The sequence below is a fragment of the Oncorhynchus masou genome, chromosome 24, assembly GCF_036934945.1.
Source record: "Oncorhynchus masou masou isolate Uvic2021 chromosome 24, UVic_Omas_1.1, whole genome shotgun sequence".
Lineage (NCBI taxonomy): Eukaryota > Metazoa > Chordata > Actinopteri > Salmoniformes > Salmonidae > Oncorhynchus > Oncorhynchus masou.
This window is the reverse complement of record NC_088235.1, coordinates 84,601,553-84,613,853: the sequence shown is the minus strand read 5'-3', so window position 1 is coordinate 84,613,853 and position 12,301 is coordinate 84,601,553. Positions and strand designations below refer to the sequence as shown.

General features: G+C 37.7%; 1 protein-coding gene and 1 long non-coding RNA gene across 8 annotated transcripts in view; both read right to left on the bottom strand.

The window, feature by feature from the left end:
- The window catches only part of LOC135512879 (uncharacterized), a 101,156-nt gene that overhangs the window by 17,006 nt on the left and 71,849 nt on the right, over positions 1 to 12,301 (bottom strand). For 4 of the 7 annotated variants that reach the window (XR_010451467.1, XR_010451465.1, XR_010451466.1 and 1 more), the window contains 2 exons: positions 10,651 to 10,909; positions 2,662 to 2,766 (listed from right to left, as the gene is read on the bottom strand). This is a non-coding gene — a long non-coding RNA (uncharacterized LOC135512879). Of the gene's footprint in view, positions 1 to 2,661; positions 2,767 to 4,451; positions 4,562 to 10,650; positions 10,998 to 12,301 lie in introns of those variants that run through there. The other 3 variants (XR_010451469.1, XR_010451468.1, XR_010451463.1) reach the window with 3 other exon arrangements.
- Positions 4,721 to 7,019, bottom strand: LOC135512877 (transcription factor Sox-2). Its single transcript, XM_064935345.1, has one exon. It carries the CDS (start codon positions 6,715 to 6,717, stop codon positions 5,770 to 5,772), a length of 948 nt encoding a protein of 315 aa, XP_064791417.1. The 5' UTR covers positions 6,718 to 7,019; the 3' UTR covers positions 4,721 to 5,769.

Sequence of the window (12,301 nt, the reverse complement as noted above, 5' to 3'; positions counted from 1 at the left end):
AAAGTTTTCGTTTAGACTATTTGAATGGGAAGGAGACAGTGGGCAGTACAGTGCAAATCATGTTAAAGTTTCCCTTCCTAGAATAAAGGAATTCGAGTCACAAACGGTGAAAGCTAGAACGGACAGTGGACGTGTCGTCTGCTCTAAGTTCAATATCTTTGCTGTTCATTTGTAGTGGCCATGCAGCTATTGAAATCTCCACAATTAGATGTGCATTGTTCCCTTCCCAACAACACTGCACAGAGAAAAGGTATTCACTGTCAGAGCCAATCCAGCGAAGCGTTTGACGTTATTAAAAAATAAAGAGATGGTGATTTATATTGTTGTTCAGTAAAAGGGCCAATTATCAGCTTATATCCCGTAATTGCAAGTGTATTAACTTGGTTAGTTATAAAACAATGTACATTTAAGTTTGAGATGCCACTTCTAGCATGTCCCTCTCTAAAGCCGGCCCCATAAATGGTTTGTAAACTATGATAAGCGGTGACATGCTTCATCATAAAAAGCATCATCTTCCAATATTATAGCAGTTAGTTTTTTTTACTGCATCCCATCATTGGAAGAGCATTCAATGTGTTGTTAATAACCTGATTAGTGCAGATATGTTAAATTCAATCAGCAACAAATACTCTCAACTTCTCCCTCAAAAGTGTTAGTTTGATATTTTTTATATTAAAACACAAAACAACTGGAGTCACTGAAATAGTGAAACTTGAGAGACCAACTGTTGTATCTTATCAGAGCTACGTACCGCGGTTTGGTTAGAATTATAGGCAAGTGCTAGCGGCCTCCATAGCAACTTGAGTACAGTGGTATATTGTATTTACTAGCACACTGGTAGGCTACTAATCCATTGAACTGTCGTCCCTGTTCTAATCCCGTCTCTCCTAGAAACCAGAATATGTAATGAGTTTAGGGCCGCTGTTTTACAATTTAAAATTCACCATCAATCAAATTAGGGTGTGTCCACAATCGAAAACAACGAAATGGCCATGGTGATGATTATGAAAAAGAAGGTTCGACATTCTACTATTACTAACATCTCACTGGGCACAGACATCAATTCAACGTCTAGTTTTGATTTACATTTGGTTGAGTGGTTAACAAATGTGAATTCAACGTGAAATCAACAAAAAATGTCACCATGTAATTGGATTTTGGTTAAAAGTTGGCTGAAAAGAAGACGAAATTCCGTTACATTGATTACTTTTTTCGAATCCAAATCAGTCTTCTACGTCAATTCAACGTCATCACATTTAATATTTTTGTTGTTGAAATGACGTGGAAACAACGTCGATTCAACCAGTTTTTGACCATTGGGATAAGATCACACCACATCAATCAAACGGTAAATAACTTGAAGAATGTTTTCAAATAATATATGATGTTCTCAAAGCACACATTTGCATATGGCTATAAACCTTTCATTATCAAACATGAGTGATAAAAACAGAAAAAGTGATCATTAACAATCTTGAGAGTCATTCGGTCCCGCGCTTGTGTAGGCTATGTCGGTATATCTGCTGGCGAGCTGGTAAAGCCTGCACTGCTCTGAGAATGTATGAGAGGCGCAGAGATGATGGCATGCTGGCTGACAGTGTGTGGTCTATTGAACAGAATGCGCATTTTGGCCGCGCAGAGAGACCCCCATCCCCCTGCTTCCCTGCACCTGCACTGGATCAGGGAGCGACTGCCATTCACCCCACGAGAGACTTAAAATAGATGGCATATCTGACAGATTTCAATTCAACGAATCTCACAATGCTGCATCCCCCCACAGAAAGCCGTCCACTACAACCCCAACTCCTCAAACTACAGCAGAGAAAGCGAGAAAAGTAATTACTATAGAGAAAATTAGTTTTCTTTACAGTGTAGCTATTAGTTAGAACCATATCAATGGATAGTCCCAATGATGTGCGTAACGAGACATAATATTTTCCAGCAGAAATAGCCTAATAAATTAGTAAAAATATCAACAACAATACAACATCAACAATACTAATAAGTAATCAAATATAATCTTTCAAAATCTATTATGCCACCAATCGAAATAAAGGTATAGGCAAATAGTAATACGCGTAGGCCTTTTCTTGTTGTCTATGCAATTACTTTAATCCAGATGTTTTATTCAATACATAATATGTTAAAAGAACACACTCTCGCACGTGGTATGTCCAATAAAATATTACCCAAGGAGAAAATGAAATACTCTATTTACCAATCTAGTACATGTGACGTCATTACTCCGTACTGTCAATAGGCTAAATCTGGTGACTGTTTAGGGGTTGGATTAGAAGCCTAGTTGGCGACCATTACTTGTGCGCATATTCCACTACCTCTGGATCAGAGAACACTATGGGACACATCTCACGTTTGTATATAATTTATCAAACGATACACCTTTTATTAACTACAAAAGTTGTATAGCTCTACAAATATAACATAGCCTATATCTTATTTTATATGGAGGTCTCTTGCCGTAGGCTATATCTTCCTACCCACATGAATGATGTCTGGACACTAGAGATTAACATGTGTTTATACACGTTAGGCCCTCATATGTTATGATAATTACTATCCAGGAAGAGCGTGTCATTTCACAAAGATATCAAAAGATAATATCTGAGGGGTTTTACTATGAGCAAAACATAGCGCGCTTACCACCTGTTGCTGTCCAAATAGCTGCGGCAGACTGGGAGGACGGCGGTAGAGCAAAACCAGGCCTTTTGGAACCATTGGGTCCTCTTCTTATACAGTGCTGTTATCCTAAATCACACAAAACGATATATTTAGTTGTCAATGTTTTACGAGTGCCTATATCCAAGCATATGGGGGCCTACGTCCAAGCATTCAAAACATGAGAGGATTGAACACCAGCCATTAGGCGCTTTGAGATTAAATCACGCAATTGAAAATAATTTTAAACACTCCTCTTTTATACTTTCCTCCTACTGTGGTGAGCCAACAGGGGGATTCCTTGACTGATTACTGCTCCTCCAGGGAATAGAAAACGCATTATATCCCGTATTCAACGTGTAGAAGACGAGAGTCTCTCAATGGAAGTCCAACACAAAAGTCTCAAGTTCAATAGGTCCAGTAGCCTAATATAATTGCTAGTTCATGCCCTGTACCTTATCACAACTACTGGGAATATAGTCGACACCTCTCTACAAAAAAACGTGCTCCGTTGATATTTTCATGCATGTTTTTCACTTACGTGTTTGCAATAGACTTTAAAGGTAAAATGCATATATGCTATCAAATGTTTATTTTCTCCCATTCCCCCCCAAAACACTAATGAAACTACAGCTAAACGCTCATACTTCAATATTTCACATATGATGACATGGGCCAATCCTGCTTCCATTAAATTATAATAAAAGCCCTTACACACTCGACCTTTAAAAATCCTAGTTTACGAAACATGTTCAGCTATTACAACCAATTCTACTGCTTGTATAAATAATTAATTGAACCACTGCTCCCTGACCCCTTGAAAGTCCGGTAGGGACACGTTTGTCGAATAATACTTTGAAATGAGCCCTCGTCAAATATTCATTTAGCGGTTAATGTGAGCTCCTCTCCCCTGAGACCTAGTGTAATAGAAGCTTCCCAGCCTTGGCAAGCAACAGTGCAAATCTAACTCTACAGTTCAGGAAAAAATAATTGTTTAACAACCCCAGATTTAAAACGTTGTTATATTCAACGCATAACCTCATCTAGGGCTTTTTGTTTTGAAACAACAGATGACAGTGCGAACACTTCAGGAAGGATTTTTTAAAGGTTTGCCCATCGACCCATGGACATGAACTGTGTGAACCGTGGTTATCTTAAAAATCTCAATTTGAATAAACAGTGAATTCAATGGCCACTCGAAGATGGAGCTACAGTATTTAGGCCTCTGTGTGAAAATTATTTGAGCTGTTGGGTCTTTTGATTCTTTGCAAAAATACTTCCCATTTGATTTAATCATTAAACAGGCTACATTTAGTGTAAGACGGTCGAACAATTTGATACTAAACGAATAATCCAATTAATATGGAGCGACATGAAAAAAATGCTGTTGATGTGGTGCATGCATGCTTTCAAGACAAGTAGCCCTATAGGCGTGTAACATTATGCATATATATAACATATTTGTTTCGCTGTTGCTCAGTGGGTGTATTTATATTCATATATCAAGAGCCTTTAATGTTATTATATTTTAAATGATCGATACTACAAACATGCCTTTAAAATCCAGGCGCTCAAATGGACTGTCTCAACGTCTATGTTGTCACATTCAAACTTTGTTTTCTGATCCATGAGGGGTAAACTTATTTCAAACCAGTATAGGCCTGTTTTAAATAATATCCATGCCCCGAACAAACCTGTTCTCAATTTGAAATATAATTAAAATAAATCAAATGATGAGTGTATTGATTATGTAAAAATATAAAATGAACGAATACCTTGGTGAGAATCTTGAACATTTTGGGCGAATAATCTTCACCTCAAAGCATTGGTTTACAGGCAACAAACTTTGCACGGTAGTCCTTCGTAATCCTTAGGCGCATAGCTCCTTTCACAAAAAAAATAAAACGTCATTATCCTGAGTCTTAATCATCTAAAGATTTAAAATGACAAATGCATGTATGCCTGCACATGGACACAGAAGCAACCAAACAATAAAATTATTTGCTATGATTTTGTCTTTGTTGATAGTTATGATGAAATATGATTTCAGATTTAGCACATTATAGCTTTATTTTATTCCTGTTTCCTTGGATTGTAAAAAAACGATATAATAAATATGACAGAATATGAAAGGCTATCATGTTCTTACACATTATGTGATTAACAAATATTGACGCAACATGAATAACATAAATGCAATACAAAACATGAACAATCCACAACAAATTGAGCGTGAATGACAATCTTATCTAATGAATTAAATGATAAATAAAATCAAAACTCAATACAATTTCAAGTATCCAAATTTCAAAAATTTATTCATTTCAAACTGCATATTGAAAAAACTCAGCTGAAATTGTAACTGTTATAATGATGATATTAGTTCGAATATATATATACATGAAGTGTTGGCAGCTGCGTACAGGCCAACATTTAAAATACAACTACGGGAATGAAATTTGAAATAAAAACGTAAAATATCACAGTAAATATACATAAATCGTACAAATCATTAGAAAATAAAGAACACAAACTTTATACCTCTAACAGATGAAAAGTGGGAGACAAAATATAAATTAACAATTATGCTTAACCTGCAAGGAAAGGTTTCCGCTTCTTCTTCTTTTTCTTTAAGGAAATTAAAATGGTTTAGTACTAATGACCCTCAAGGAGAAACATTTACCTGCTTTGCTTTTTCTACCGCTATTCCAATGTTTGCAGTTTTATAAGCATCTTGAACTCAATTTCAATTCTGCCATTTTCTTTGCTGCAGACTTTCTGATTATAAAAATGTAACCTCTTGTAGTTTACAAACATTACATCTGATTGTTATGTTTCTTTGATAAATACTGTACAAAAGGTGATTGCAATAATAAAACATCTGATTGAGACTCTCCCACTTTCTACTTTCCAAACTTATACATCATTGAAAAACTTTTGCAGAGTTCCTACCGTTCCTCTAGAACTTATCTTTAGAATAGAAAGACAAAAACGTTTTATGTTCTTTCCTTGAGTTCTATACAACATTTCCCACCCCAAATTTTCTGTACAAAAATAGTCCAGAGTAGTCCAGTTTCTTTTATAAAAGTTAATTTACATATGTGATAATGGGAGTGTGCCATTAATCGTCGTGCCGGGTACAGGTGCGCTCTGGTAATGTTGGGACATGTGGAGTCTGCTTTGAGCAGTTTGCTCCGGCACCTCAGCGCCCGGTAAGTACATACTGATCATGTCCCGTAGGTCTCCTGTCTGACATGGAGCACCCCTGGAGTGAGACGACGATGTGACTACGGGGGGACTGGAACTGGACTCTGACTTGACCACCGAACCCATGGAGCCCAGAGTCATTCCAGGAGTGCTCTGCTGTGAGTAGGACATGCTATACGTGGGTGATCCGTTCATGTAGGTCTGGGAGTTAGTCATGGAGTTGTACTGAAGTGCGCTCATGTCATAGCGGTGCATTTGCTGCATCTGCGCGTTGTTGTGAGCGTTTAAACCAGGGTGCTGCCCGTAGCCAAGCTGCTCCTGCATCATGCCATAACCTCCATTTGTCCAGCCGTTCATATGTGCGTAACTGTCCATCCTTTGATTAACACCACCACCCAAGCCTCCCCCTACACCCACTCCCGCGCCCATGCCATTGCCGCCCGGTGCAAGAAGCCCACCTGGCAGAGTGTACTTGTCCTTCTTCATCAGCGTCTTGGTTTTCCTCCGGGGTCGGTATTTGTAATCCGGATGTTCCTTCATGTGGAGAGCCCGGAGACGCTTCGCTTCGTCAATGAAAGGTCGCTTTTCGCTCTCAGATAGAAGCTTCCACTCGGCCCCAAGTCTTTTACTTATTTCCGAATTGTGCATTTTGGGGTTTTCCTGTGCCATCTTTCTTCGTTGTCCCCTCGACCAAACCATGAAGGCATTCATGGGTCTCTTGACTCGGTCCGGGCTGTTTTTCTGGTTGTTTCCAGATGAATTTGAATTCCCAGTACCCCCAGAATTTGTCTGGGGTGCGGGGGGTTTCAGTTCAGTTTCCATCATGTTATACATTATTAACAGATTTTTATTAAATTTGCCCGACCAATTGAAAAAGTCCAACTCAAAAGGTAGTTAGCTGGAGTTACCTTGTCGTTTTCAGTAACTTTGTAGAAATAGTAAACGTCTTTTTTGCTTTGAGCCAGTAGGTCCTGTTGTGTCCACAAACTTCTCTCTTGGTCTCAAAGAATCAACAAACGACTTTTCCCTCTCCGCCAGAGCCTTGACAACTCCTGATACTTTTTGAACAAGTTAATAGACAACCATTCATGTGATGAGGGCTGTCAGGGAATAAATGCCTTTTTACCTGACCAATCACAGAGCGACTGTTCCCTCGGCCAGGATTGTGTCTTTTATTTAGCATAAAGGGGCGGGGTTACTTGCGGTCAGTGGTGGAGCACTGAGGCAGAATCTGCTGTTATCAACCAATAGGCCTAAGCTATATATTTATTATTGCAAGTGCTTTAAGTGGAAACATTTCACTAGGATGGCAAACTTTAAGTGCTTCCTACTGAAAATCGAAGGATTACAAGATCCAGAAATTATACAGTAGGATACATTTAATTATGTTGTTAGGTAAACAGCATATTGGACCAATTCAGCTGTTTCAATTTATATAGGCTATTATTTTAAGCCAACATTAAAAAGTTGCTGAGAATAATAAATAGCATTTTAAACTTAATTAGATATTGTATCTGTACTGAATCAAATGCAAATATCGGTATATCATGTTTCTATTTGTAGGCTATATCCTGATTTTTTTAAATGTTCAACGACTAAACAGGGGCAAAGCAAATGGGGGCATAAATCAATCAAAACTTAAACATACAAATATCCTGGCCTATATTATTCTATCAAGTTCGCTTAGAACAACCACTTTATTACCATTAGGCCATAGTAACAGTTGTAGTAATAGTTGTGAATGTAGAGGTCTAGTTGTAGAGGCTATAGCCATAGGGGTGATGTTATTCCTTTTCTGTTAGTAATTAGAAGTAGTGTAGTTATCCATGAAATAAATATTTGTGTTTTCAGTTAACTTAACATAAAAGGGACCGATCAGCAAATTCAGCTTGGTTTTTACATTGAAAAGAGGATAGGTAATCTTAGCTGTTTCCCCATTGTTGAAATGGATGAGCTTCACTTGAACTGAAGTTGAATGCCAAAAGAAAACGGAGGCAAGCCCATCACAAATAAGTTGCCTAGTTTTGTTTCGGGTGTTGTCAGCACATAAGCCTGAACAAAAACATGACTACATATAGCCTAACTTCCATTCCTTTGTTGTTGAAATTCACTTAGTCGTAGGACATTTGAGTAAACAAAAAAAGTTCACTCACTAACAATATGCCCAAGAGTGGTCACTACTTCAATGACAGGCCAAAATAACATGCAATTTTGCGCATAGGTTTTCAACCCATAACATCAACAATTGGCATTGTTAAAACTCCTATAGGATAGATAGATACATGTTTTAAATAGGCCTATACAATTGTTTTTATTTGTTAATGATCTGATGGTTAATTTACATTGTAAATGTGAACTATGAAAGATGATAGAATATGAGAAGCAAAATAAAGTAACAAGCCGCTATGTATCTTGTAAAAGCACGTGTTTATACATATATAAATTCACACATAGGCTATATCCAAAAGGTTAGGCGTGAGCAACACAGACAGATGAAGCCACGTTGTTACATGCCTTCAGCGCCGTCTGCTGGCGAAATATATAATAGCAAAAACACATTTCTGAACCTAAAAGGTTTCATGGAACACTGTTATAGCCTAATACACTTATATATTCTGTTTTGAACTATAATAATATAGCTTGTATAAGCTACCAACTACATGTTTAGTATACTGGTAAATGCCTTTTAATTTGTAGGCTACATTCCCTCTTATGGTGGAACATTTGGTTATGAATGATGCTGTAGATCCTGGAAAAGCATCAGATAGGCCAATACATAAATGTATCGAGAATCTGGACACTGTATAGACTGTATTTTTAGATCACATTCTTGTGAGCGTGTGCTTACACACGTGCTTAAACATTTCAGTGATATACATCTACAATGCTTAACCTATAATATTAAATGAAATTATATTCTAAATAAAATAATTATAGGCCTCTTTTGTATATTTCATCAAACCAAACATCACTACTTATTTAAATTGATATAGAAATTGATACATAGTTTATGTGCTTCTACACCTGCATTGCTTGCTCTTTGGGGTTTTAGGCTGGGTTTCTGTACAGCACTTTGAGATATCAGCTGATGTACGAAGGGCTATATAAATACATTTGATTTGATTTGATTAGTTTATTACCACCATATTGACAAGTTTAACATTTGAGTAATTGGGTGAGATGTGGCGATAAGGTAGGCCTAGGCTACAGCAGAGCAGACCATTATAATGCAAGTTGGAAATAGCCCTATAGCCTATCTGCATATGGGTGTGTTCGCCGCTATTTGTAATCTGCTTATGGTAATGTGAAAGAAACAGCGGGAGTCTGCAACATCATGAAGAATACTTAACAGGAGTTTCCCTGCATTTGTAATTAGCAAACCAACAACAAACAGAATTGCGGGCAAACCTCATTTGACCACTCTTGAGACCAAACTAACCTTTACTTATGTTTGCAGCATATAAACCATATTTGCAATGAAGGCTGGACGGAGCAAAAGACATGATAACAAATGTATAGGGTATTTTATTTATGTATAAACTAAAAAAGAAAAGCACTGCAATTCATGGCAAATTAACTTGGTCATTTATAGTAAGCGCAAACATTAAATTCAGGCCCATCCCTATCAACTCTTGAACACAATGAGTGTGAAAATGTCTAAAGAGGAAATTTGTTATAGATTGTAAAGCCTTCCGTTCTCAAAAATGTAGTCACTATTGCTCCCTTTCAAAATAGACACCTCACCCGATAATAAAACACGCCTGCCATAATAACCCTTAGGCCTATAGCCTAACTCATTACGCAATCTCCCATCACACTTTCTCCTGAAAAATCAATATTTACTCAACATAATCCAACATAACCAAACCAGCCGTGATATTACTAATTGGATGTAATATGTTTATTTAATAAATTGGTTTACTTTTTCAACAGATCCTTCATTTTCTCAGCGAGAGAGAGAGCGGAAGAGAGAGACTTCAGGTAAGAAAATATATAGAATTATGAATCTCCAAGCTTCATATTATTGTCCACTAGGGGCCGTGCCAGTGATTGAAGAGCAGTACACCACAGAAAATATTACCTTCTGAGCACTCAATACACATAGCCTATGAAATACCAATGGGACAGGGAGTGGACGGTTAAAAAGTGCAATTTTGAAACTAATATTCTTAGACTTGCTTAGCATTAGAAAAACAATATTTTTATGATTTTTCTCTAATTTGGTATATTTTTTATTAACTCAAAACTCGAAATCAGTATTGTAGGTATAGAGTCAGAAGTGTATAAATATATTTTAAACATTTACTTTGGACCAACCCTGTTTCAATAGGCCTATTTATGATTGACAGTCTAATCTAAGCAATTTGGCCAGAATAGTTCATATCCAAATGAAACAATCTTGAAAATTATTGGGAGCAGTGTTTGGGCTAAAGATCCAACATTACTTCTGCTGAGAAATAAGGAGAATTTCATAAATCTAACAAAATATCCCCAAAATATAATTGGAACATTCTAAACCACTATACAAAAACAAAACAAAGCCAGCAGCCTACAAAAGAAACAAACCAAAAAACACTTACACTTTGGATTGTTAGGCTATAATGGAAAATCTACTTAAAATCTAATGTTTGCGGGTGTTGAGCAAGCTTTAAATTATGTCCGATACATCAATGGAAAAAGAACCCACGAACCACTGAAGCTCATAATGCGATACTCTCACACTGCTGTGCACTGCATTCGCGCACTCTAGACTGCAATGCTACTTACGTGCCAGTTTGGGTGTTGTCCTCATCTTTGGGTGATTGGCAGAAAAGAGGATGGAACATCATCTGTCCGATTCAAGAACCACTCTTCAGCCGCCGGAGAACTCTCTCTCGCTCGACCGAAACAGCTGTATGCTCTCTGGGGCATCTCTCCCTCTTTACTAGCCCCCGAGTCCGCAGAGTTTTTACAAGAGCCAGTGCTCCTACTTCAGCGTACTGCCGCTCATGCTCCTCGCTGAACGCTGGTCCTTTGCTAGCTACCCCTGTAAGAAGAAAAGCCGTTTATGGCTACACACAATCTGAAAAGGGGCCGATTTAAAACGAGAAGAATGCATCAAGAACAACAAAAGTCAGTTATACCAAGTCTGCTTCACCCCCCCCCCCCTTTTACATCGCACATAATGAGAAGCCAAAGCTTTATATTTTTTTCAGAGGGTATTCAGAGATAATTTGAAGCCATTGTTTCTGGTACAGATGGTTCTTTTTAATACAATAACACTGCTCTTTGTGAATTCTACCCACTATAAAAATCTAAAGCGTTCTCCTGAATAACCATTTTGTTCTCGCTTGTATAGGGCCAACAAAAGCTGCCGTGAGGTAATGGGCTTGGTTTATTGAAAGGCATAGAATAGGGATTTGATAAAGATTTTTTTCTTTGCAGAAAGTAGGCGTCATTGTAACGTAAAGAGAAACTAGTTGAATAAAATGTTAGCTATAGGTTGGTTATTGTTATTATTATTACTAACATACATTCCCCAAAACGACCGTTCACAAGCGGAATCCTTAAACTGCACAGAAAATGGATGAGAGTAACACTTTTTTGGAGAGATAGGCTACAATAGACAATGATACAATTAACTGTGGTTAAGGATTGTGAATTAAGCTTAAAAGTTCCATATGTCAGTGGGTTTAAAACCTCAATAGTATTCTTACCATGGATTTCACATAGCATCAGATGATGAATTTAGCATTCAGGGAGCATAAGAAGGTTTCTATAGCCATTTAAAGTAACAGTATTCAATCTGCAGTTGATGCCATTTGTAATTAAGCTATAGGTAATCAATAAAGTGCTTAAGGAATTACAAAGGGAGCCCCGAAGTTTAGCCAAACAAAACATATTGCATATCACCAATCGTTAGGGCTGGATTTACTCTCCATGTCACCTAGGCTTTGGCTTTGGCCTGACTCAAGGTCTTTATCACTCCTGACAGGGAGCTGGAGGAGAAAGGGGGAATCTCAAGACAAAAGGTCTCAGCGGGGAAAGTTGTTAGTCAGTGGTTCTACGTTTGTCTACTTTTCTATAGGAATTACTGGCTTCCTCTACCTTCCTATAGCTCCATACTGACAGTAATCCACTCCAGTGGCAGCAAGGGCTTTGTCTTCTCATATAACATGGTTCACCATTAATCTCTAAGGTGCTGCTACAAAGGGGTGAGCAATAATGACTTCAATCAAAATTCTACCCCTGTTAATTAGCTTGCAAGGTGCACCCAAGAAGAGGGAGGGAGTTGAACAGATTATGTAGGGGACGTCTAATAACAACAACAAAAACAGTAATCGGGTGATAGGATTATTATGGAGGAGTTGAGTGACAAAATGTCCCACTGCCTCCGCCTCGTTTTAAATCAGTGCAGCTAACAGTAATCTGAAAATGT